Source organism: Gopherus flavomarginatus, chromosome 20, assembly GCF_025201925.1.
Source record: "Gopherus flavomarginatus isolate rGopFla2 chromosome 20, rGopFla2.mat.asm, whole genome shotgun sequence".
Taxonomy (NCBI): domain Eukaryota; kingdom Metazoa; phylum Chordata; order Testudines; family Testudinidae; genus Gopherus; species Gopherus flavomarginatus.
In genome coordinates this window covers 22173716-22200160 of record NC_066636.1, presented here as the reverse complement: position 1 = coordinate 22200160, position 26445 = coordinate 22173716, and the positions used below count along the sequence as shown (strand labels likewise).

At 54.3% G+C, this 26445-nt stretch overlaps 1 protein-coding gene and 1 long non-coding RNA gene across 6 annotated transcripts in view; one reads left to right on the top strand and one right to left on the bottom strand.

Moving 5' to 3' along the window:
• Nucleotides 1-10603, bottom strand: part of LOC127038113 (uncharacterized) — a 16597-nt gene extending 5994 nt beyond the window's left edge. Inside the window, exon 1 of one of the 2 annotated variants that reach the window (XR_007770583.1) lies at nucleotides 9840-10603. This is a non-coding gene — a long non-coding RNA (uncharacterized LOC127038113). Of the gene's footprint in view, nucleotides 1-2099; nucleotides 2300-9839 lie in introns of those variants that run through there. The other variant, XR_007770582.1, reaches the window with a different exon arrangement.
• On the top strand, nucleotides 9470-26445 carry SH2D2A (SH2 domain containing 2A). Of its 4 annotated transcripts, none has more exons than XM_050930524.1 (10): nucleotides 9470-9700; nucleotides 13627-13878; nucleotides 17427-17620; nucleotides 18842-19071; nucleotides 19532-19621; nucleotides 19989-20154; nucleotides 20837-21040; nucleotides 21119-21661; nucleotides 22409-22564; nucleotides 23989-26445. In XM_050930524.1, exons 2-9 carry the CDS (start codon nucleotides 13845-13847, stop codon nucleotides 22562-22564), a joined length of 1617 nt encoding a protein of 538 aa, XP_050786481.1. In that variant the 5' UTR covers nucleotides 9470-9700; nucleotides 13627-13844; the 3' UTR covers nucleotides 23989-26445. The 4 variants fall into 4 exon arrangements, with proteins under 4 accessions (XP_050786481.1, XP_050786479.1, XP_050786483.1 ...); XM_050930522.1 differs by having other exon boundaries at nucleotides 13479-13878; XM_050930526.1 differs by lacking the exon at nucleotides 18842-19071 and having other exon boundaries at nucleotides 13479-13878.

Below are 26445 nucleotides of genomic sequence, written 5' to 3'. Positions count from 1 at the left end.
GGGCCCAGGGACAACGATAGCTGTGACGGGGAGAATTTTTCATTGGAAACATTTCCCCACCTCAATGAAACCCGGTTTTGGGTCTCCAAACAGGACTCCAGGAAACATGCATCTTTGATGACATGGGAGAGGGAGGTAGTTGAAAAACCAACACAATTTCCAGCCAACCCCACAAAATATTGTGTTATGGGCTGAAATTTTATAGGTTTTTTTTTCCCCCACAACATTTGCTCCATTTTTTGACAAAACAAAAAACAGACCAGCCAACCCCCCAATGTAGATGGCAAAATCTTTTCTGTTTTCATCTCATTTTTTCTTGAGAACACAAAAACTGATCCCCCAGTCAGCTCTAAGCCTCCTCTCATCCTAGCTCTGCCCTCCCACCCCCAATATCTGAGCTCCTCACAATCTGTATCTATCCCCCCAGCACTGCGGTGAGGCAGGGCCATGTCACTAGCCCCATGGTACAGCTGGGGAAACTGAGAAGCTAAGTGACATGTCCAAGGTCGAACACAGAGTCTGTGGCAGAGGTGGGAATTGACCCTCTAATATGAAAACCCCAGCCCCCCTCCCACTAACCACTAGGCCATCCTTCCTCTGCTCTGCTGTGCCTCCCAGCCCGGCTCTGTCCTTGCACCGGGGAGGTGCCTCGACCAACAATCTGGGCACAACAGATGCCCTGGGATCAATTATATCACAGCTCCAAGGGGTGGTACCCTGCTTGGAGCTGAGCTTCCTGCCTTACAGGACCATGTGCAACTGCCCTGTACCCGAGCACTGCGGCTGGGAACAGCACAGGATGGTGCTTCAGCGGGAAGATGCCAAGCAGGGATACATCTGCATGGGGAACCTGTAGGAGAGCGGGCGCTGTGGCTGGGGGGTGGCAGGGTCTTGGATCAATGGATTTGAGTTAATTGGGGAACCCTCTGTGGTCATCCCCCCATTCCTGTCACCTCCGTAACACACCCACACTCACACCGTATCACTAGATCACACACAGCCCAGCGCTGATCTAGACAAACATTTTCCCCAAGCCACCCCACCTCTGTGTGTTCCCCTGTACAACACACGCTCCTCCTTCCCCTGTACCTCCAGGCCGCTGCAAAGATTAGAGACACAACTTTCCCCAGCGACACACAACGCTCCCTGTGCACAACAGCACAGAGTGTAACATACAACCCCCCTTTCCTAGCACACACCCACCTGCAAGTTCTATATACACAACACACACCCCTTCCCCAGCATACACACAATACTTCCAGTACACACCACACATCCCTCCCTATGATGTGCCCACCACTGCAAGTTCTATATAAACAACACACACCACCATAGATTATATATCCCAGCAGGCACCCACACCTCTGTAAATTCTATAGACACAACACACACCCTTCCTCAGCATACCCACAAGTGGCAAAGATTACACACACACCCCTTCCCCAGCCTACACACAATGCTCCCAGTACACAATACACACCTCTCCCTACAGTGTGTGCACCACTGCAAATTCTATAGACACAACACACCCCTTTCCCAGCAGACACACAACACCATAAAGAATATACAACCCGCTTCTCAGCCTGCACCCATCCCGCCCAATTCTATTGACACAACACCACACACCCCTTCCGCATTATACACACAACGCTGCAAAGATCTCACAGCCACCCCTTCCGCATCATGCACACCACACTCCAACACACAGTACTACAAACCCGTCTATGTGCACACCCCTTCCTGGCACACACACCCCTACCACTGTGCAGCACACACCCCTGCAGCGCTACACAACACACACCCTTACACAGCTGCTGGAACTAGGGGGGCAGGGGGGAGCTGCCACTCCCCTGGCTAGAGGCGGTTTCCATCCGAGGCAGGGTTTGCAGTTCGTGTCCATGGCTCATAGCACCTACACACATACACACACAGTTATGCAACACGGGCTACGGTTGCAACCGACCCACACACACACCCGCTCCTTTGCGCGCCCGGGGCTGGATCGGACGGACACACAGACATTAGCAGGACTCCCATCCTGGCTGCTCCAAAGCCAGGACCCCCTCCCCTGTCCCACCAGGCCCTGGACCCCCACTCACCTGTCCGGGGCAGGATCCCGCTGGGGCCCCCTTAAAGCCATGCCGTGCCCCGGCAGGGAGCCTGGAGAAAGTGCTCGCCACGCAGCGAAGCGCAAAACTCCTGCAAGGGGGGTGGGGGGGGGTTGGCTGCCTGCCCCCTCTCGCCCCGGCTCCCAGTGCACCTGCAGCCCGAGGCTGCCGCTCACCTAACGCCTGGGGGGCGGGGGTGAAGTCCCAAAGAGGGAGGTGGAGCAGCAGCGAGGGATCCTCTGAAAATTGTCACTCCCAGGCTGGAGCGTGAAAATCCTGTCCGGGGAAGGGGGTCCTGGCTGGCCAGCCCTCTCGGCACAAGGACAGGACCCTTCCCCCCGGCCTGAGCCCGAGGGACCCTCCACACACACACACACACACACACACACACTTCTAGGGGAGCTCACACCCCGGCCAGCCACTGGCAGTGTAAGTTTTTAATATAGGATCAATGAGGCAGCTGATCTGCCCAGAACGGCTGGGCTGGAGGGAAGGGCTGGTGCTGGGCAGGTTCCAGTCCTAGTACAATAGAAACCAGGGACACCTCCCTCCCCCCCGCCACGGCAGCCCTGCTGGGCTTGGGGCTGTACAGACAGATGAGGTGATGCACTCCTGGCCCCCCAAGAGCTTCAAGGTGAGACAGACAGAGAACACATGGGAGGGGTGAACTCAGGGGAAGGGACAGGCCCAAGGTCAGGTCACCCCAGCTCTCCTGAGGGTCACGGAGGGGGGGGCCTAGCCACTAGTCCCCATTGCCTCTCCCCTAGAGCATCCTAGGGCCAGAAGCAGGAATGACTCTCAGATCCTCCCCACCCCCAGTTCCAAGCACAGCACACCCAAGGAGGGCTCAGCCTGGAAGCTACTTGTCTGTTCTGTGTTTGTACTGCACCTAGCACCAGTTGGGGGGAGGGGAGAGTGAAGTTAGGGTTAAATCTGGGCGGAGGGGGGCTGGACTGGGGCAGGAAGAGCCCTTAAGATTCTTCCCCCCTCCCCAAGCTACAAAGCAGACCCCTCTCCTAGGACCACTGCAGAGCTGGTGACAGTCTCCGATCCTCTGCCCTCTCCAGGAACTGGTCCCAACAGGGCAGGGAGCCCCAATGCTGGATCATGGCCCAGCTATTCAACCAATGGGGGGGAGACAAAAAGAGCAGGAGACCCCAAAACTCCTCCCTGGACCCCAATCTGCTCTCCCTACACAACATGACCCCACCACCCCAACTCTCCTTCTCAACAACATCCCTCGCACGCCTGGGATCAACCCTTCACAAGGCATCGAGACAAACACAGGTGCTTTGGGATCCATGGGGCAGCCGTCTGGCCTCCTGGCTGCCAGCCCCCTATGGAGAGAGGCCCTCACTTTGCAGAGGGGGTGGACAAGAGGCAGGAGCGTTGCATCGATCAGGATCCTGTCCAAAGCTGCTGGGGAGTGGGGAGCCCCTTGGGATAGGAAAAAGGCTGGGGCAGATGAAGGGAGAGGGAACTCGGGTCAGGGACAGAGGAGGTCCTGCAGGGAGAGCTGAGTTCGAGGGGCAGGATGCTTAGGCTGAGGTCTATGTTACGCATGGGGCGTTTGGACACCAATTTATGGCCCTCTCTCAGAGGCAGGGGCGAGACACAGGCCAGGCCCAGGAGCCTTGGCTTTCTCTACACACCTCCCAGCACAGCTCCCCCTGCCCAGGCCTCCTTACTCACTTCCCCTTCCGAGGGCTGGAGGCCACCGGCAGGACTTCTGTATTCTCTAGTACCCAGTTCCTGCTCCCCCTTCCCCTGCCTGGCTCTCTTGGTGGGGTGGTGGGGCGGGGCTGCAAGGCCGGCTTGAGGTTAGATTAGTGCAATTTGGAGTAACCCTAATGCAGCCAGCTCTGGTTTCTCCACTGCCTGTAATACCCCCTCCGGCATTCACACCCCCTACTGACCCAGCCAGGAATTGCAGCAGGTTATTAGTGTGGACTGCCCTGTTCTGCACCGAGCAACACACATTCAGTCTAGGGCACTTATCTGAGGGTCAGGGAAACAAGGCAAGAAAGAACCAATAGCAAGTTACTACGAGAGGCTCTGAGAGTCTAGAGCGGCTGGCTCCATCTCACCACCCCGACAACCATTTCTGATGCTTGGTCAGAGCCCGGTGAACCAACAAGTCTTCAGTTCAGTGGCCAATTCGGAAAAGCCTGGTTTTCAACCACCCAAACCAAGTATTTTTTTTAGTTTAGAGGAGGATTTTTTTAAAAAAAATAGGTTTAATGTTTTTTTAAATCAAGGTGAAGGTAAATTTCTGACTCAACGTGATCCCGTTTCGACGTTTCTCATTTCCCACCCCACCCCCCACCCCAGCTGAAACTATTTACCACATTCGGCCCAACTTTCCCCCGGCTCCGTTCTCGGTTCCTCCCGAGCTCCGAAAGAAAAGAGGAAAGATTTCACATACAAAAGGAAAATAGAGAATGATTTTTTTTAAAGTGTGTCCTTCGCCTGCCATTCTGCTGGGTCTGGCTCTTGTCTGCACGAGGCAGCATGAGCTAGAGCAGGGGTCCTCAAACGGAGGATTGGGACCCTTCAGGGGGTCATGAGGTTATAACGTGGGGGAGTCGCGAGGTGTCAGCCTCCACCACAAATCCTGCTTTGCCTCCAACCTTTATAATGATGTTAAATATTTTAAGAAGTGTTTTTCATGGTGGGGGAGGGAGTTGCACTCAGAGGCTTGCTGTGTGAAAGGGGTCACCAGTACGAAAGTTTGAGAACCACTGAGCTAGTGGGTAGAGCAGAGGATTCCTGGGTTCTGTCCACGGTCCAACCCTTGACTTACTGTACGACCCTGGGCCAGAATGATTGTTTCTATTCCGGAAGCACCTAGAGGACTCTGTCCCCTAGGCCACGCTGCTAAACACTCCTGCCCTGCTGAGCACACACAAGGCCCTGGGTAAGCAGCAAGTTCAAGGTAGTTCAACTGCCTGTTCAAGGGTGAGGTCTTCCCTCAACAGGAAAACACAACGCCTGGCTGATTGCCAGCAGAATTCCCCTGGCATGGAGCTGAGCAAAAGCCCCAAGATCCTGGGTAGCACACGACCCTTGTCGGGAGGCGCCAAACCGCTAAATGCTAAGAACATAGCCCTGGCCTTTCCTCCAGACAGGGCTTGTGGTGCAGGCAGGATTGATGGCCAGTTTTATCTCAAGTGAAAAGGACACAGTGGCCCGGATCCACAACTGGTGCAAATCAGCATCGCTCTACTGACATCAAAGGGCCCAAGTCTCATCCGTGCGCTGATTTGTCAGCTGGCGGCATGAATTCCAGCAATACTCACTTCAAGACCACGTTGCTCTGCCAGAGAGGGGCAAAGGGGTCCCAGTGCAAACCAGAATCAGGGCTTGAGGAGCTGCGTTGTTTGCACTAGCTGAGGATCTGGCCCCATGACTCAAGAAGAGGAAGGAGAGATGAAAAGGGGAATCTGTGGGTGCAGGGAGGGGAAACATGCCAGAAACATAGGGGGTGGGGGGGAACAGGTCTCTGATAAAGGACTAGGTGCTAGAGGCTTCAGCAGCAGGAGCTGAAATGCTGCATTGCCCTGGGACTCTCGCAGGGCTTCCCAAATACTAACCAAGTCCTTTTGGGGTCCATCAGGTTTAGCCTCATTTTTCCAGATGGGGGAAACTGAGGCACAGAGCAGGGAAGGGACTTGCCGAAGGTTGCCCAGCGGAACAGTGGCAGAGCTGGGACCAGACCACAGGTCGCCTGACTCCCAGCCTGGCCCCTGCAGCCCCTGGGCCATGTTCCTCCATTCTCTGATCAGCTGCATCCCCCAGCCCAGGTTCCCAGCCCCAGAGCAGAACAAAAGACTAAAGAGAAGACGCTCATTCTGCCACAGCGATTTCACTACCAGCACCGTTGCAGCAGGTGGGCTTAGCAGGAGCATCCAGATATGACAGAATGAGAAGAGCTTTGATCCTGGGACCTGATTCTCCTAAAGCAGGGGGTGCAGGAATATGGGGGCGCAGGATGGCCAGGAGAAGCCTGGAATAGCAGCTGGGAGTCAGGACTGAGGGGCATTGACAGAGCGGTGGAGGGGAGCCCAGGGTGGGATAGCAGGAGGCTGTGGATCGGCATTGAGGGGCATTAGAGGAGCTGCTGGGAACATCCAGATTTTCCAGAACTGTCCCTTTAAGCCTGAATACAATGGACAGTCCCTTGATTGAGGGGGTGGGGAGGTGGCCCTAGGCTATATTTACTGACATGAAAATATGTTGCAGTTGCTAAATTCCAGACATTGTTTGTGCTTTAGTGGGATGAAACTTTGATGGGAAGATCTTGGCAACAGTGCGCCAGGCTGCCGAGCCCTCTGCCAGGGGATACAGATAATATACTCCAGTTATCTGACTCTGGGCTAGGAGCTGTTAGAGGCCATGCGGTACTGCCCAGTTCCCTGACTGGCCCCTGACTGGTGTTGGTGTCCTGCCCAGAAGGGAGACAACATGGCTAGGCAACAGATCAGAACCCAGGCATCCTGCTTCCTAAACTCAACTGTGGGAGGAGGGGAGTGTTCTCCAGTGGTTAGAGCAGGGGACTGGCAGACTTCTGGGTTATAGTCGCAGCTCAGGGAGGGGAGCAGAGCTGGACTGGGAGTCAGGATATCTAGGTTCTATTCCTGGCTCCGTTTGACCCTGACCAAGTCACTTGCCCTCTCTGGCCTCAGTTTCCCCTATATAAAAGGGGGTTAATAACACTCCCGGGGGGTTCAGAGCGTGAATGGGGCCTCAGAGACCATAGCCAAAGAAAACCTGCATCACTTGAATGTGAACTTTCAGCAGGCTTGTTTCTGAGGCAGGAGAGGGATCTTTGAACATAAAACCAAAGGGGTTCCGCCCTCCTCTCCCTCCTTGAAACCAGATCACCAAATATGGCACAGCCCTTCTGCCTTTACTAATAAATATCTACCCTCATTCGTCCCAGCCTCTGCTCTGTCCCTGCACCTCCAGCCTGCTCTCGAGCGGAGCATGAATTAAATGACAGAGCTAGGGGAGTGTTACTGTCCCCAGTCTAACGTTAGGGAAACTGAGGAACGAGACGGTCAGGGACGCAACCCCATGCTCCGGGTGGCCCTAAGCCTCTGACTGCCAGAAGCTGGGACTGGACGACAGGAGATGGATCATTCGCTAATTGTCCTGTTCCATTCATTCCCTCTGAAGCATCTGGCACTGTTGGAAGACAGGACACTGGACTAGATGGACCTTTGTTCTGACCAAGGCTGGCCATTCTTATGGTCCAGAGGCAAGCTCCAGATAACTGCCGTGGGTTCGTGATGCTTGCAGAAGGATGGGGGAAGGAGGGAGGGAGCTGGCAGTTTTTTCACTGCCTGGGCTGAGAGTGTCTTGCCGATGGCGTGCGGTGTGGCCATTATAATCCCCAGGAATTCCATTAGGGAACCAGCCAGAAGGGAGAGGAGGCATGCGGAGTGGCTAAGAGCCTGAGTCGTACCCTCGGTTAAGCTTGAAATAGTTCAGCTGTTCCCCAGGAGCAAAAAATACAAACAGACCTTCCAACCCGTCCAGAGCAAAGTACATTGAACAACAACATCATCCTGACCACCTACTGCTCATCAGGCACGTTTTGTCAGCAGAGACAAAAGGGATTTCCAAAGGAAGTCATGATCTTTATCCCCATTTTCCAGATGGGGAAACTGAGGAACTGAGAGGCAAAGTGACTTGCCCATGGTTATCCAGAGGGCCAGTGGCAGGGCCAAGAACAGAATCCCAGTCCTGTCCACCAAATAGGAAGCATCCAGATTTGATGCAATTTCAGAGCCAGGTCAGCTGTCCGGAAGCCCACTACGTAGCTTCTTAGCTCTCACTGGAGCAGCAGGAGACTCTGAAAACATGCAGGGCCAGGTCTTCAGCTGGGCAGCCGATGTTCCTCAGCTCTGCCCTTGCTGTGATCCCCTCAAAGGGCTAACGGGGAATTAGGTCTCTGCGACCCAAGAAGATCACCAGCCAGAGCCGGTCAGTTATGTGCCATGTACGTTGACACCTGGTCTGCTGGAAGACAGGCTGAGGCTGACCCATTTCACAGAAGCCACTGGACACGTATTAGAGGGTTCTGTTGCTCTTTTGGCCCGAGTGTCTAGACGATATTCAGGGCCTCGCTGGGTCATTCAGAAACAAATGATACGAGGCAGGTATATTCTTTGCTGCAATCCTGTTTATTTACAAAGAGTGAGCACAAGGTCTCGTGCCCCTGAACACAGCAGGAACAAACAGTCCCCATTTCCCTTGTTCAGTGATCCCCGCGCCTGCCTCTCCAGTGCGTTCTGTGCCCAAAGAGCTCTGCCTCTGCTCTTTCTCAGTACCACTCGCGACATTGCTTCTCTTGCTGTCTGCTGTTCACACACCCAGCTTGCCTAACATTCACCTTGCCCCAGCCTTTGCAGTCAAGGAACCCTTCAGCCCACACAATTTAGCATCTCGATCAGACCTTGCCACACATTGCCTTGGGCGGTGGCTTCTATTGTTTCCAGCTCTCCCTGTGTAAAAGGGGACTTACTTACTCCTTCCCTTTAGCCTGGAAGAAGGCTGCTTAGCTTTAACCAGCTCTGTGATTGTCTTAGATCGAAGGCCTGCTTGATGGTCATTAACATATCCTGGCATAACAGTAACAACAGCAACCTACAAGAGAAAAGGCTCCATAACCTACACAGACATCGGTTTCCAGAAGGCTTCAAATGGGATTTAAAACCAGTCAACACCCAGGGCTGGGTTGTTTTCAGCTGTGTAAAACCCACATCACTGTCAAGCCAGGGAATTGTGAATTAACTCAACAGCACTAGCAACCAAAGCTATCTGCTCCAAACAGACCCAACCAAGCAAAGCAGAAGCTCAGGAGGTTTCTGTCGCATCTGCCACTGATCCCAGTGACAGGTACCGATCTGCTCCCCGAGACAAGAATCCCCTCCTGGTAGCTGATCCAAAAATACATCAGCACTCCCTGCTGCTGCCCACAGGGGCTGTTTACTGAAATCAGCCTCCTCTCCACTAAGCAGCTGCCACAAAATAAATATTATTTGCATCAATCAATAAAGAGGAAAGGAAGCCGGCCAGGATCCAAATATAGAATCTCACTTTCAAAAGATCTTGGTGCCCAAATGAGGAGGGATGGCAGACAACAACGATCGGAGCTGTGGAGAAAGCGATAACTCAGCCCTTTGATCCAGACATTCCTCTGTCTCCCTGTCCAACTAGCAAAAAGCAGGGAAAGCAGCCCATGGATGGGCACAAACAGCTTTGCAAAATTCTGATCCATTCAAGCAAGTGAAAACATCCTTTGCTTTTTCTCTGGAGTGGGCAAATAATTTCTGTGCATGGACTGGTAAATGCTCCTGGCTCAGTGGGGCTGGGGGGGAATATGGACCTCTTGGGGTCCTTCCAGCCCTATATTTCTCTGATTCGATTTCTATGATTATTTTGCAGCCACTGTTCTGAAACTTGCCGGATTAAAAGGATCACAAGAAGATGGTAGATCACCTCCCGCACCCCATCACTGACTGTTCAGAACATCCCGAGATCTTCCCCCTTGCAGCAAAACCAGGCGAGGTCAGATCCCCGCTCCGGTAAGTTAGCATCACTCCACTGACTTTGCTGCAGCTCGGCTGAATTACACCAGCCGGGGGTCTGCTGATTACAAAGCCAACCACCTGTTTGCTTTAGGTGGCTGAGAACAAATTCTGTGTCGCGTCCATCCTTACTCACCAAGTTCTCGGCTCACGATCCTCTTGTTTTTCTGTGGAACTAGCCTCCTGGCTTGTGACTGCGTCCTTTCCAGAAATCCCACCGCACACAGAACCAATACAGGAGAGTCGCTCCAGAATTTTCCTGGACAACAAGATGTCTTATCTCCCCAGCGTGTAGGCAGCTCAGATGAACCAGCTCTGGTTAGTTTTCTGTTGAGAGGCGATAAATATGAAAGAGCTCGGATCTATGACACCTCTCCTGGTGGGGAATTCTGGCCAGTTTCCTCTGATATTGACCAATCCCATCTGTTTCGTTCCTCCTCCTCCTCTTTGTTTAACTACCACCCCCAGACTCAGCAAAGCAGGCTCCAAATCAAGTGACTCAGAGTTCCTAGATTTTCATGGGATTTAAAAATAATAATAATAATAATAAGCAGCAGCAAACTCTGAAATGAGCAAGATCCTGAGAAAACCTGTTAAAAAAATATGATCCTTTCATCAAGTTCCCTTGAGACAGCCCTGAGATCGGTCTTCCCAATGGAAAATCATGGCCTATAGCAAGCAGAAGCTAGGACAGGTTTCTTAACGTCACTCAAAGCAGCACTGCGCAGTGCCTTGATATCTCCCAGAGCTGGAACAGCAAATCCAAGAGAATTTGAGTCCGGCTGTTCCCAGAACCACAGGATCTCCTGCCTTCTGCTTAGCAGTTGCTGAGCTCAGAGAGCAGGGCGAATCTGCTGTAAAAAAGGGCATCTCTTCCCCTTTCTCTGCCTTTGCTCTGTGGCTCAGAAGCTGGGGGATTGCAAACAGGAAACCTGTTTGACAGATAAAAAATATTCTAACCAAAATGCCCAGAGGGGAAACAGGGTATGGCTAGGAGGCTGCTGAGATGTGAAGAGAAAGAGGAGGGACAGATCTCTTAAGGTAGAATAAAACTGCATGTCACACGTGGGGACTGAAACCCTAGCTGGTTAAAGGACATTGGAACTGCAGGGATTCCCCCAACTCAGCCATGCCACAATGGCTTGAGGGTGCATTTGTAGCCCCATCCCTAAAGTGCTAGGTGCTGTCCAGGCATTGACGAGGGGACAGAGCTTGCAGTCTTGTCCACCTGGGATAATTGCACTGTGTAACCTACAGAGAGAATTTAAACTGAAATAGTAATACTGGTATAAGCCATTCTGAGATAAGAGTATCTGGCAGACGGAGGTAGTGTGGCCTAGTGGATGGCATACTGGACTGGGACTCAGGTGAACGGCTCTATTCCTGGCTCTGCTGGTGGGCGGCCTGTAGCAAGTCACTTTGCCTCTCTGTTCCTCAGTTTCCCCATCTGTACAGTGGCAATAACGACACTGAGATCCTTTGTAAAGCATGTTGATAGCTATGGATTATAAGAGCCAGGGGTTATTATTTTTTCCCCAGTTTAAGTTATGTTGCTTAAGAAGAGGTTTTAACTAAACAAACAAAAAAACTTGGTACTTTGGTACTTGAAACAGTGCGTGCACATGAGGGGTTACACTGTGGCAACTGGTCAAACTTTCCTGTGTAGACAAGGTGTTATACCAAAGTTATCAACACAGGGCTTCCGCTGTCTTCACTAGACAGAATTAATGAAGCATTTCTGTGCAGAGGGGCCCTGAAATGCCCAGCTGGGTAATTGCAGAAAGTCAGGGAAAGGGGCAAAAACACACACAACAAAGAAGAAATGAAGCTTGTGTTACCCCAGATAACCAGCCTGGCTGTCCAGATTCATAGAACTTGGAGGGCTTCACAAAGGAAGGTCAGGAGCATTACCCCCATTTCACAGAGGGGAAAGTGAGAGAGGGGCAAAGTGCCTGGGGTTGGAACCCAGATCTCTGGGAACGATTGCCATATAAACAGCAAGGCACCCGCTGAAGCGCGTGGCATCACCCCTGAGCCAAATTTGCAACACACAGGGGCTAATTAGGTTGCAGGGAGAAGTTTGGCCCACTAGAAGGAGCCAGTGCCTTGCAGTTGCCTGAATTGAGTTGGGTTCATTTTTCCTTATAAGTAAATTACAGGATTTTGCTCTTTTTCTGCTTCCCGGTGGCCCACGACTCACCCCCCTTTTCCTGCCAAGTATGAGCTGTTCAGACAAAGTCTCCAGCTTACGGGAGCCATTGGCGAAGTGGGATTGGCGGCCACCCCCACCCCATGGGACGGTTCCTCCCTCCTGGCTGGACAGATTGAAGATTTTTCACAGACAGGCTAATAGCAAAACACCCGGTTGGGTTGGCCTGGATTCGGGGGAGGGAAAATATTTGTATGAAGATCAGCTGGTGGGTGGGGCCATAACCTTTGACCCATCCCCCCACCGGCTTTACAAGCTCTCCTAAATTTCTCTTTCCCCCAACTCCACAGAGAGAGGGGGGTTCTGCTCACAGCCTAAGGGGGCAAATATTCCACCCCATTTTGCGGGAGGAATCAGGCACAGAGGAGGGAAGAGGGAAGACACTCACCCAGGATCACTGGCAGAGGAGTTTAAACCAAGAACTCCTGCGTGCCAGCCCTCTGCTCTAACCACTAAGGTCTCCCCTGCCAGAACTCGGAAAGGAACCCAGGAGTCCGGGCTCCCAAGTCGCTTCCTTAACCCATCCCTGGCCATTTTTAAATCACAACGAGCTGTTTTTGCTAGAAGCTGCGCTCTAGGGATTGTTCTGGGGCCGTTCTCTGGCCTGGAGGTCAGACCAGGTGATCACAGACTAGGTGATCTGTGGGCTGGGTCCGATAAACGAGACCAGGCTCTTTAAGTTGCCAAAGCCCTGGCCGAACATTAATTGGTTAATTGACAAGCCTCTCGATGGGATCACAAAATACCCAGTCCCTTGGGAAATCTGGGACAGATTCTGGGCACACAGAATGGTGGCAGAGGCTCTGAGCCTTGAACCCATGGCCCTGCCTCCTCAGGAAGAGAATTAGGTCACTTGCTCGGCTCTCAGCCCTGCTGGGGAGGAGAGCACCCTCTGCTGGGGCACCCACCTCACTCCTTGCAGCAGAGGGTGCCCTGCTCTCCAGGACGCTTTTGAGGTCTCGCCTGGCTCCAGGCAGCTTCAGCCCAAGTCAGGCCTCCAAATAGCAAATGCACCTGATCTCAAACACCAGGCAGGATACTACCAAGGGGGTCTCCTGTTTGATGGTAATTGTTTGTCTAGCATCAGCACCCAGACACCCCAACAGAGATCAGGGCCCCCTGGCACCAGGCCCTTCACAGACACAGACTCTTCCTTCTAGGGGGGCGGTGGCCATTTTTAGTCTAACGAGAGACAGGAAAGCTGATTCTCCATTATACAAGTGGGAACTCAGGTCAAGTGATTTGTCTAAAGTCACCCAGAGCAGCGTCTGGACTTGAACCCAGGTCTTATGGCCTGGCACTCAGAAGACCCCTCTGAGCATCCCCAGGCACCACTAGCTGGCTGGCTTTTCAGTGTCCCAGACTGCCACAGAGGGGCTTAGCCTAGATAAGAATCAGGGCCAGTTAAATAGCTCACAGGTGCTGACTGTCTGCTAGGTGACCAGATGTCCCGATTTTACAGGAACAGTCCTGATTTGTGGGTCTTTTTCTTATACAGGCTCCTATTACCCCCCATCCCCATCCCGATTTTTCACACTTGCTCTCTGATCACCCTACTGTTTGCAGCCACTCCTCGGAGCGGCGACCGAGCCCAGCCTTTCACAGCTGGCTCACGCAGCGTCTCACAGATCCAGGGACATTCTCCCATCACAGCCCTTGTGTCACAGGCCCGGGCCGGCCCGGCGCTGTGGTGACACCACCCTCTCATCTCCAGCCCTAGTACCTCGCCCCAGAACTCTGCCGCGACACTTTCCTTTTCCATGACGTCGCCGGCGGCGCTCCTTTGCTCGCCCGTGAACGAGCAGCATCTTGTGGCTTCGGTAGCTGCTTCCTGCCCTTTGCACGCAGAGAGAGCACGAGGAGGACTTGTAAGTTCCCCTGCCTCCAGCAGACATCGCTGCCAGGACCTCGGCGCTCGGGCCGCTGCAGGGCATGGACTCCCAGGTCAAGGAGGGACCTAGGACAGGTAGGAGCCGCTGGGGAGCGGGGGGAGACAGGAGCAACCTCGACCACGCTTCACAGGAGCTGATTTGTTCCCTTAAGGGGAGTCCAGTGAAGAGGGATGTGGGCGAGAGCCATGGAGACCAGAGTCCCAGGCAGGAGTAGGGCAGCGGTGCTAGGGGAATCTATGCCCCATGCCACAGCAGGACAACTGCCTGCTAGGCATTGAGCTGATCCAATGCACGAGTCCTGCAGCTGTTCAGACACGGGTGTGACCAGGAGGACATGTCCCCTCAGGCAATGGAGCCCCGGGTCCCCTCCCACGAGCCAAGCTTGGAGCGGAGCTCAGCCCCCATCCCCAGGCAATCCTGGGGCTCTCTGGGGAGGTTGCCAGCAGTGGGGGTTGGGTTGGGGGAATGCAGACGCCTGCCTGGCAGGGGTTGCTTCGAGACCCACACAGATCGCTCCATGCCAGCCTTCAGGAGACAACCGCCCCCCGAGCTGCCGACCTGGGCCGGACGGTTCGATGGGCCAGTTATGCCCCGCTCCGGAGCCATCCTTGCAATGCTTTCTCCAAGGGGAGGGGTGAGCACATCACGTCTCTGTCCTAGCGCCAACGCTTTCAAAGATGGAGGCCAGATCCTCCTGCTCCTCGGGCTGGCTGTTTGCCCCAGTGCAAAGCAGATGTCAAACACTGCCTGAGCGGAATGGGCAGCAGCCCGCACTCCCGCAGCGCTCGTGCTGACCGGGGGGCTGGGGACCTGAATCGGTGCCTTTCCTTTCTTAAAGGAAAAAAGGGGAAAAAAATGAGAGACAAGAGGGGGAGGGGATCTCTTTTATGGGAACAAATTCGGCTGGTGAAAGAGAGACACTTTTGAGCGCCGAAGAAGAGCTCCATGTAGCTCGAAAGCTTGTCTCTTTCGCCAACAGGAGTTAGGGTGATCAGATGTCCCGATTTTATAGGAACAGTCCCGATTTTTGGGTCTTTTTCTTATATAGGGTCCTATTACCCCCCACCCCTTGTCCTGATTTTTCACATCTGCTGTCTGGTCACCCTAACAGGAGTCAAAACTCTAATAGGAGATATCGCCTCCCCCACCTCGTCTCTCTGATATCCTGGGACAAACTCGGCTGCAGCAATGAGAAAAGAGGGTTAGGTCTCCTTTGAGAGAGATGTCTCTCTCTTTTGCCCCAGCATAGGCCCCGATCCTGGAGTCAGATCCCTGAGAATGCAACCCTGTCCCTGGGCAGAGCTCCAAGGGGATCAACTTGTGGGCACAAACACGCATTGATCACGTTGCAGGACTGGGGCCTTGCAACACTGGTCTCCATTCGAGTGGCAAGAGATGGGTATTATTAAAAGGACTCTGAAACATGCCACGGCAATCGCTGGCAGACATCTCCGAGATGCTAAGAAGGTGGGATGGATCAACTGGTTTAAATAATTACTTCCCGTTTTAATTAACCGCTATTAAACGCTATTGAGAGATCTCCTGTAATTAGATCAGGATTAGAACACAACAGAACAATTGTATTTCCTGTGATTGTTACAGTAGCCTTGGCAGTCTCAGTCGAGGATTAGGGCCACAGGTGCTAGATATACACACTGGGAGAGAGTCCCTGCCCTGAAAGAGGTTGCGATTACATTAAAAAACCATTAAAAGAACATTACGCTTGCAAAAAATCAAACCCTCCAAAGTTTAGAAGTGCCCAGTTAAGGCTTCCCGTGAAAACTTGCTGCCGGGGGGGCTGAATTCTGGTGCAGTCTTTGATTACACAATCACATACGGAATAGGAAGCATTTTTTCTGCATGGGTAGAAGGATGGATTTTTCCCTACCCTCTTTCTCCAAAACAGCTGAACGCTTTTAGCAGAAATTTTCCCCAAAAATTCAGATACCCAGTGTGGGAAACTTCCCCCAAACGGTGGAAGTTTGGCAAAGTTTCAGAGCAACCCCAAACTGCCTGTTAGAAGGGAAAGCATCCCAGGGGCAGCTCTAGGCTTTGCTCCCGGTGCTGTCCAGAACAAGAGCACAGCAGAGAGAGTGGCTGAGCTGACCCAGCTGCAGTCCCAGCACAGCAGCTGTCTTATGGCATCCTCAGCGAAGATTCAGCAAAGCAGCTGCATTTATTTTGCATCTTTTTGTTTGGGCGAAGAAGATGCACAATGATCTTTCTGCCTCTCCTCATGCCTCTGGAGCGAAGTGGCTGTGTTTGGAAACTGGCTGCACACCAAGGGATTCATTCCCTTCCCTTCCGCTCCCATGGCATCATGAACACCTGGGGAAAACAGGCGCCAAGGGCTACCTGCAGGGTGCACTTCTGCCAACTAGGAGGGTTCAAAAGCCATGATTCAGAGCCCAGAAAATCATGAAATGTTGTTTAAAACAATAAGACATTCTGGGAGCTTCTTATTTGCCTTCTAGTTTTCTGTGCCTTTAGGATTAGACCAGAGCTCATATTTTGCAGAAAAAAAATGCACACGCACACCAAGCTAGAAATGTATTTTAACAGAGAGAGAGAGAGCTAGGGCCTCACCTCATCACAGGACTCCAGGAGCTGGGGCTTGATGAAAAACACCCAGAATAGTGAGACTAGCGATAAAGGGCCAAGCGCTGGTGGGTGTGTGAAGAACCCAGCACCGCAAGGCTTTAAGGAAGGGTGTGAGACGTACCATCTCAGAGCGCCCCCTCACAGCAGAGCACGGCATTGCAGCCACCCTGCCTCAGTTTCCCCAGCCTGCTCCAGCTGCAGATTGCACTTGGTAGGTAATGAGTAACGGCGTCCTTTAGACTTAGGCTGACCAGAACCCAAAACAAACTCCTTTTCTGCCAGGTTGTTCCCATCTGTAAGGGCTCAGGCTAGCTCCAGTCCTCAGCCAGCCTCAAACCACACCCCACCCCCACAGGAGCAGAACAAAGCAGCCTCAATCTGCACCAGCTCCTGGGCTCTCCGCCTCTAGGGTCAGCACCCGGCCCAGGTGTAGCAAGGCCGGGCTAATGGAACAGGGTGGTCTGGCCTCAGGCCACCCTGTTCCCAGGGCATTTTCCAGCTCAGAGGGCACTCCCTCAAGCCAGCCCCTGTTTGGCACCATTTCCCAGTGTCAGGGTGAAATCCTGGCTCCAGGGAGTCAGTGCCAAAGTTCCCATTGACCTGGTCGGGCTAGGATTGACAGACAGCCCTTGTCACTTAGGAGGCAGTGTGACCTAGTGGATAGAACACTAGCCTGGTACTCAGGAGACCTGGGTTCTAATTCTGTGCCACGACCTTGGGCATGGCACATCTGTGCCTCAGTTTCCCCATCAATGGATACTGTCTTGGCTGAGAGGGTCAATGGGAAGCAGGGCAGTGGATGCCATGCAGAGCTATGTTGCAGGTCAGCTCCACCTCTTCTTCCCCGCCCAGTGCGGTCCCCCCAGGTGGCTTGCATAAAGGGGCCAAAGGCCAGGCAGGAAAGAGACCTGGGATGGGAATGAGAGCTGCGGAGGAGAAGACTCTTGCACCCACAGGGGGAGGCTTCTGAGCCCACAGCGGGACCCTGCTGGACGATTGACCCATTTGTTTCCATCCCCAGGGGCTGATGTCTGGGACAATCAGGGACCCCTCCTCTTCAGCACATTTAAACCCAACGGCCTCAGCAAAGATGACAATGCGGATGAGCTGGCCCAGCTGGACAGTGCCAGTGCTGGGCTCAGCAGGACGCCAGCCGGGGCCCAGAAGGAGGAGCAGCTGCCTGGCTCTCAGAGGGACCAGGGCCCTTATAGCAGAGTAGGAATTGACAGCTCTCGATCCAGCCCCTTGCAGCTTCGTGTCACGGAATTGCTGTCACGGGAGGTGTAGGACTGGCCATTCTCCAGCTGCTCGGGACTGTGCAGGACCCGTCCCGTGGCTCTGCGGTGCTGGGGAGTGTCTGACGGGTGCAGAAGGAGGGGAGCTGGGGGAGGGTGCCTGGGTGTCTGGCTGCTAGAGCGGGTTAAATAACGGAACAAATGTGTGCGCCAGGGGAAAATGCATCGGGTACCTTATTCAGCCCACTCTTCTGTCCATCCATCTGTCTAGCCACCCATCTATGACTGGGCATTCACGCTACAGCGTCCACCCACCCACTCCACAGCATCCGTCCATCTGTCCATCCTTCACTAGCTGTCCATCCGTCCACCTTTACAGTATCTGTCCATCAGTCTATCCATCCATCCATCCTACACTATCCATCCAACAACCCTACAGTATCTGTCTATCATCAATCTACTCTCCAGTATCCATCTGTCCACTCTATAGTACCTGTCCATCCGTCTATCCTTCTGTTTCCCCGTCCTGTATCTATCCATCCATCCATCCATTAGTCTATCCACCCGAGAACCCTACAGTATCTCTCCATCCGTCTGTCCGTCCATCCACCCCACAGTCCCTGCCCACCGGTCCATATGCCTAGCCACCCTTCAGTAGCTATCTCCCCGGGGTTGTATGGGCACATGCCCCCAGCACGCAGACTCTGTGGACGTGGCAGGCGGTGCACCAAGCCCTGAGCATGGGAGAGGCCAGGGGCATAAAGGGAGGCTGTGAGCCCAGCTCTGAGCCCTGCTCGCAGATCCAGGACCCTCAGTGACCCTGGTGCCAGCTTCCAGCTGATGAAAGCAGCAGGACGTGCTGGGTTCTGTCCAGCTCCGACTATTCCCCCATTCAAGCCTCTACTTGAGAAGCAGAGATCAGCTCCTCGGCGGCGTCAGCACAAAGGGAACCCCAAGGGGCTGCCGGAAAGAAGGGGCTTGACAAAGGGGGCGAGGCCTCTCCTGCCCTCACCAGGCTCAGGCTCAGGACTCGGCGCTCTGCCTGCCACATCCACCATGCTGCAGGGCAGTGCGGGGGGCTCTCCCCTCAGTCACTGCTTGCCCCAGCTTGGCACTAAGGGGGGGGATGTGTGGAAGGACATGGCCCCCATCTCTGCCACCCTCCCCCTCATCTGGGCCTCTGTTGCCCTCACTCCCTTAGGCGCCTCTCAGCTCGTGGCCAGCGGCCAGCGCCAAGCTGAGCTGGTCCCTGCTCGGGGACCCCGCGCAGGGAGCAGAGACGCGGGCGAGGCTGGGGCCCGGCCTGGATCCTCCCGAGGCCCCGTCGGCGCTGCAGGCCTGGACCCGGGCGTGGTTCGAGCGAACACAGGCGAGCCGGATCCGCCAGCAGGGGGAGCTGCCGCCCTGGTTTCACGGCTTCATCAGCAGGAGGTGAGGGGCTGGGGCAGGTACCCCGGAGGGGCAGGTACGTGGCTGCCTGCCCTCGGCCTCACAGCAGTGTCCCCAGGACGCTAGGGCTTTTCCCACAGGCAGCGCCACGTCCTGCTGCCACAAATAGGGCTAAGGAAGGAGTTTCACCCTCCTGCCTAAATTAAGGGAGTGACAGTGGGGAAAGCTAGGGAGCCAGGACTCCTGGGTTCTTTCCCCAGCTCCTCCTACTATCAAGCAGGATCTGCCCCACTCGCTGCATGCTAGGACACAGGAGGCTGTGAGCCTGCAGGAGTCCCCATGCCTAGACTGCCCCTTTCCAAGCTCGGGGGGCAGGGGGCTGAGATATTGTTCCCGAACTACCAGCAGCACCTACCCCAGCCCTACCAGGCCGCCTCTCTCAGCCAGGAGCTGCTGCTTCCCACTCGGGTTATTTCTGACCCCATTTGTCCTTCCCGCACAGGGACACGGAGCAGCTGCTGCAGGACAAGCCGCTGGGCTCTTTCCTGATTCGCTTCAGTGAAAGCACAGTCGGATTTGTCTTGTCGTACAGGTGAGGTCACCTGGCCGCCCCTTGCTCCTAAGCCAGCCCCGCAGGTGAGATCTCCAAGCTGCCACAGCCCCCCTCGCTGCTCTCTGTGCTCCGCCAGGTCCCCATCAATGCTGGTTGCTGAACATCGCACGGTGTAGGGGGGACAGTCGGACTCTCAGAGCTAGGGATCACTGTTATTACGTGGCCCAGCTGCCTGGGCGTGGAGAGCGCCTCTGCCACCCCCCCACCCCGCCCCCGGCCTCCCCAATTCTTTGAAGACCTGGACGCCGCTGAGCCAGACGCACTGGGTGGAAGTGCCATAATTGCCATTCACTCCAGTGCGTCTGGAATTTCACCACCCCCCTGTTGATTTCTCTCTGGGCTCCAGGGGCAGGGATCGCTGCCGGCACTTCATACTTGACCAGCTGGAAGACGAATGCTACGTGATCCTAGGAGAGGACAGCGCCCACGCCGAGCTTCAGGGCCTGCTTCAGCACTACACCACTGCCCCTGTCACCCCCTACTACGAGTTCCTGACAGCACCATGCCCCAGGGTAAGCCAGAGACTCGCCCAGAGCACCTGGCATCCCACTGCGTGCCCAGGCATCGCTGGAATGCCGCAATTGCCGTCATAAGACAGGCACAGGAATGTGCTGGCTGGCTGGTGTCACCACTGCCCTCTGCTGGAGGGGAGCAGAATTGCTCCACTATGTGTCTTAGGTCCTGTATCGCTGATGGGGATTCTCCAGGCCAACCAGCGAGGGTCTGGGCTTGTGCAACATCAGGGGCTGAGGTCAGCACCATGACAGCCATGGAATCTGAGGCAGTCACAGATGTTACAGTAATTAGCACATGAATGAATCGTCCCCCCTCCCCGAGACGTGCAGCAGCACAGAACTATCCCCAGCGCACTGGGAGAATTTCCCCACCATGAGGCAATTGAAAGGCAAGTTGTTCCAGGTGGCACAGTGAGCTAGTGGCATAGAAGCTAGGAGTCCTGATACCCTGTGCTCTATTCTCCCCACTACGCCCTGCACCCTAGGAAGAGAAGCCAGGTGTCCTGACACCCAGCCCTGTGCTCTGTTGCAGTTTGTTATTTTTATTGCCATAGAACCTAGGAGTCCCAGTGCTAGGCGCTGTATAAACAGCTAAAATATGGTCCTAACCGCTGCACCACACTCTCTCCCCTCTTCTAATGCCACATCTGTCACTCAACAGCTTTTCCCTTTGCCGCAGAGCGACAAGAGCCGAGAAAGTGGTGGGATCCCAGCTGGAGCCGAAGCAGGGTCTGGCGCCCCACCCGAGCCAGCAAATGTCCCCCCAGCAGCAGGCAGCCAAGCATACAGCCTGGTTCTCAGACAGCCCCAGGCGCCAGGCCAACAGACCCATCCCTGCCCGCTGGCTGCAGAGCAAAGGAACCAGGGATGCCCTTCCAAGAAGGTAAACATGGACACAAGGAAAGGGGGAAGGAGCAGGGCTGCTTAGACAGAAGCTGATTTCATTTCATTCCTCCCTTAGGTTCCCTGTTCCGTTCCCCTGCTCCCCGCCAAGGCTGGCCCCGCTCCGAGGCCGAGCAGCCCTGTGCAAGAGGCAGGGGTCTCTGCAGATCCCTACGCCCACATCAGCAAAGCGCCCGTCCCCGCTGAGCAGCCCACGCCAGCCCAGCCCACAGAGGTCAAGTACCAGCAGCTGATGCGCTTCCACACCTACGCTGAGCCCCGCGAGGGCTTCCCGCCTCGTGAACGCCACATCTACTATGAACCCGACGAGCCCATCCCCTTCTATGCCATGGGGCGGGGCTCGCTGCCCAGCCCCGACCCCGAGAACATCTACACGGAGGTAGAGCTGGCGTGCCGGTCCCGGTCCCAGGCTCTACCCAGAGTCCTGCAGGACACAGCCTCCACCCTGCCTCGGGGCTCATCCAGACCTCCCACCGAGCCATCCCCAGGACACCGCAGGGTCCTCCGGAGCACATCAGCGCAGGGGTCCCGCAGGAAGCGGCTGCCTGCAGCTCTCACCGTCGACGGGGGCCAGGGGAGGCCGTCTAGGCCATCCTCAGAGGTGGGTACCACATGGAAGGAAAAGTGGGGAGTGGCACTTTAAATGGCCACAAGGGGGCAGGACAAGTCGAGTCTGATGGGCCCTGAAACACTTCAGGTCGCTGGTTCAAATCCAGCTGGTTATTCACATGTGCTCGTTCTTGGCGGCCTGTGTTCAATGAGTTTGGTGGGGCTCAGTCCCGATCCTAGTGGGTTGGGGTCTCTCCCACAGAACCCACCAATGCTATTTCCCCCCTCTGCTGGTAGAGACCATGGACTTAATGGGTCAAGACAGATTTCTCCTGAACCTTCCACTATTCTGGAGTATTACGGTGATGCCTAGAGGCTGCACCAGAGATCAGGGCCCCCGTGTCCTGGGTGCTGTAGATACATAGCAAAAGCCTGTTTCTGTCTTACAATCTATGTCGAGAACACAGAGGGTGGGAGGGGAAACTGAGGCACAGAGCAGGGACATGACTAAGCTCACTTAGCAGAGCAAGGAACAGACTCCAGCTTCCTGAGTCACATGCCAGTGCCCTACCACAGGCCCATGCTGCCGCTGAAGTCAGGGCTGAGGAATATTGGTGGGGAATGGTGCATGAGGGTGGGGGAGGAGGGTGATCTACTGCTGTCCCTGCTCTGTGTGTGCACCAGGAATCCCAGTCCCCAGCGCTGCCTGTCCCACGCCTCTCCCCAGGGCCTGAATAGGAATGGCAGGGAGCAATTCTGCGTCCCTTTCACTTGCCCCCTCTCTTCTCCTTCCTCTCAGACCCGGCTGGAGTTTGACGACCCAGTTTACGGCAGGAAGGCAGCCAGCCTGACCAGACCAGTGGCCACCAGGGGACAGGAAGGTCTAGAAAACATTTACGAGCTGATTTCTGGAGACCATCCTAGCCTGCATGCCTCAGGGAGCAGTAACTCCTAGGTAGGTATTAGGGAAAATCCAGAAGAAATTAGGAAGGCAGAAGGGGAAAGTCAACCCTTATGCATCATGTCAGCCCACAGCTAGCGCCTACACCCACTGGGGCAAATGACACTGCAAGAGGCAGGGGGACTCGGGCCGATGGGCCAGATCCAGTCTCCATTGCAATGGGCCTGGATTTCAGCGGGGGTAGGATCAGGCCGGCGGTGGCTGAAATTTCCCGTGCAGAGAGAAAGAGAGCACGAGGCCCGTGCACCACTGCAGCGCTGAACCTACCCGTGGGCGAGTGTCACTTTCGGGTTCTCACGCTCCAGCCTGCGGCCCTGCTCTGACTCTTAAACCCTTGAGGGATTGAAGAGGGGTGGCGGGGAGTGGATTTAATGAATCTCAAAGGAGAATGGGGAAAGGCATTTCATGTAGTTGCCTTTTGGGAAGGAAAATCTGCTTTTTAATTTAGAAAAGAACCCAACCACTAATAGGCTAAACTGATGGGAGCATCTCTTCAAAGTCATGAAAGGGAGGCAGCGCATAGGACAGAGTCAATTAACATCGGCTCTAGGCCAAACTCTGCCATTAGCCTGCTGTCGTACAAGTCACTTTGCCACTCTGTGCCTCAGTTTCCCCATCAGTCAAAGGGAGATAATGATAGCGACCCATGTTGAGATGGATGGGTGATAAGAGCTGGAGGGCGATCTATTATCGGTTGCCCCCTTACTGGGCTTGGGGCTGGGATGGATTTTCAGCCATCTTTGCACTCCCCATAAGCAGGTGCTGGGCCCTCTGTGGTTCTCTGGCCATGCCCCCAATTCACCTCCTACCCCAGCAGATGGGAGCAGGGTGTCATCAGCTCCACACTACCCAGAGAGCTCGGGGCTCCTCAGCCAGCCATTTCCATCCGCTTTGCGGCCCCTTTACACTCCAGGCCAACATCCGTGGGTCTGAGTTACTGAGAGCCAGGCCCACGGAGCTGCAGCTTTATATTCATTGCAGAATCTAAATTCGACAACTCTTAAAAGACACTCGCCCGGCCTGTTTGCTCGTTAGCTCATGTGGAAACCAGTGGCACAGAATTAACACTGGTGCAGTGAAAAGAGCCAGCCACGGCCACCCTCAACAGAGGGAAGAGGAAGGACAGAACTACGAGATGGAGGGGACACTTGAGGGGTCTTAACCTCTTCGGAAGTTGCTAGATTTTCTCACAGGCATTTAAGTTTTCTGTCATCTAAATAGCAAGAAGTCACATGCTCCATAGCTTGTGTCACTACACTCCCCCCAAGATGCCTGCGTCCCTCCCCTCATATCCCCCCCCGTGAGCCCTGATGCCCAGCCCCTGCAGTGCCCACCCACCCTCCCTGAGCTGGAAAGAGGAAAATGGCAAACACCCAACCCTTTGGGATGTTTGACACAAGCATTTTCACTCTTTTCAGAGCCCTCCCACATTCAAGGCAAGCCAGCAGGACACCCTCTGCCAAGGGTTCCAGGGCTTGAGAGCTGCTGGAGAAGACTTCTTCCCCATCAGCTGCTCTCGAGGATGCAGAGTTGCTGCAGACATAAGCCCTCAAGACACTGCTGCTCCGACCGCCTATCTCACGTTTGTGCAGAGCAGCCTGCTCTGTGAATTCAAGGCTCACACACATTCGTGCGCTCTCCCACTTCCAAGGGTGGGAGATTCAGGAAGCAGGGAAGATCCTTCCATGGAAAGGACAATGAGATCCAACCCCAGTAAAAAACCCAGCAAGGTCCTCGACTCACAAAGCCTCTTCCTCACAGCTACGACACCAGCTTTGTCCGTTTTCCCATCCCTCCTGCTCTCTGTCAGAGGTTGCGTGGTACTCAAGACTCATGTCTATTTTGGACCTATGATGTCATCTCCTTCCCTTCTCCCCTTGGAGGGGGGTCTTTGCTTTTTGGTGTCATTGGGCAGTCATAGAAGCTGTTTCATGGGGTGGAACTACCAAGTCCAAATGGGGTGACGAACACGCTCTGGGATTGATGGAGATGCTCACTGACTTGACGCCGCAGAGCTGTTCAGATAAGAAGGATCCTTATTTTTAAATAAGGGGAATAAACAGAAGCAAATGGGATGAAATCGACTTACATGCAGGGTGGGCAGCATTTAAATCCTGCTTAAATGAGGGGTGGGCCTCAGGGTTTAAGTTCCGTTAAGTCCTATGGACCCTCTGCCGCGTGATCTGTAACCATGATGGGCTGTATTTCGCTCTCCCTTCCCTTGATCACCGCCAGGTGCTGTCTGTAAATAAAAGCAATGGGTCTTCACTGAGCCGTGACCTGCCCTTAAGGCGTCTTAGCATCCTCAGAGACAACGAAGAGAAGGAAAAGTATTTGATCCAGATGCTGCTCAGCCCAAGCACAGCTGTAATTCCTCCCCTCCCCAGCCTGCCAGGTCGACAGGCGGGTTCAAAGGCAGCATTGTCAGAGAGGAAGGATGGTCTTTAGGCTCTGGCCCAGTAGCAGACAGGAACCCACGTGTCACCACTGCCGCATGGTTAGGAGCAGCACGGGGAGGCGAGCAGAGGGTGGAGGTACTGGGGGATGTGGGAACAGAGTGGCAGGGCTACGAAATGGACGGATTGTGGAAGCTGGCAGGCAGGAAATGCTGCTTGCTACAAGGACGATTTGCAAGAAGTCTCAGCAGCTGAGGGTTCCTCTAGGTAACATCCGGAGGAAAGGCCTAGGGAACGCTGCAGTTAGGAGAAAATAAATAAATATTTCAAAGCCAGAAAATTCAGAGTGAAGGTGAAACTTCCAGGGGAAAGGTCCCTAAGACCTCGAACGCCCTTACCTCTGCCTCCTCCCTGACCCAGCTCCCTCCCACGGGGGGGATCTGACTTAATATGCACCTGGTAACATGGCTACTAAGCAGCAGGTGGCCAGCGAGCTTCTGGTGTCTGCCAGACTCTTCCCCCTTCTCCATCTCAAGACCTACCATTTCTTTGCGGGGAAGGCAACCGCAAACCCCACCACTGAACAGACCAGCATAAAAGCAACAGCCAGGCTCACATGAACCAGCATCTGGGCCAAGAGGCCCCTCCATGATTCAGCTCCACCAAGAGAAGCCATTTGAATGTTCCATGGCCCTGAAATCTCCCTGTTCAATTCCAGGGCAGGGGGGAATCGTTCTGGTTTCCACCGTTTGCCCAGCAGGGTCACCTCCTATTCTCCGATGTAGAAATACTGCCAATACTCAGGCAAGCACACCTGTGTATATGTTTAGAGTAGTCCCAAGTGCTCAGGGTCCTGGCCCTGATTAAGCTTGGTCTACACTACAGACTTATGTCGGTACAACTGCATCGCCCAGGCATGTGGGAAATTTACACCCGAGTGCCACAGTTACGCGGATGGAACTCCGGCTGTACCCAGCATTACGTTGACAGGAGGGCTTCTCCCATCAACAAAGCCGTACCTCTCGGGGAGGGGAGAGTACCTACACCCACAGGAGATACTCTCCCCTGTCAGTGTAGGTAGCATCTTCACTTAAGCACTACAGCACTGTATGTGTAGACAAGCCTTAATGCTTTTTCACAGCTCTGGCAGAAGGGGCCTTCAAGTGGGTGTAAGTTACAGCTGTATCCATTGTAATGCTCCATGCCAGTAGGGTGCAACAGGGCTTTGGTGTACAGGAGTCAGGCCCCGTGGGTTCAGTATATTAAAACCAGTAAGATCTAATCACTCTAGTGCCAATCCAGTTCCTGAGAGTGGCAAGAGTGTGTGAACAATCCCATCCCCTGAAGAGGAAACCAGAGGGGTGGTTTGGTTCATTTAAAAGTTTTATTCCTTTATCAAATCTCGTCAGAGGATTTCACTGTACAGATATGAATAAATTACTCAACAGTAATTTTTCTTCTGGTCATTGGAACACTCAA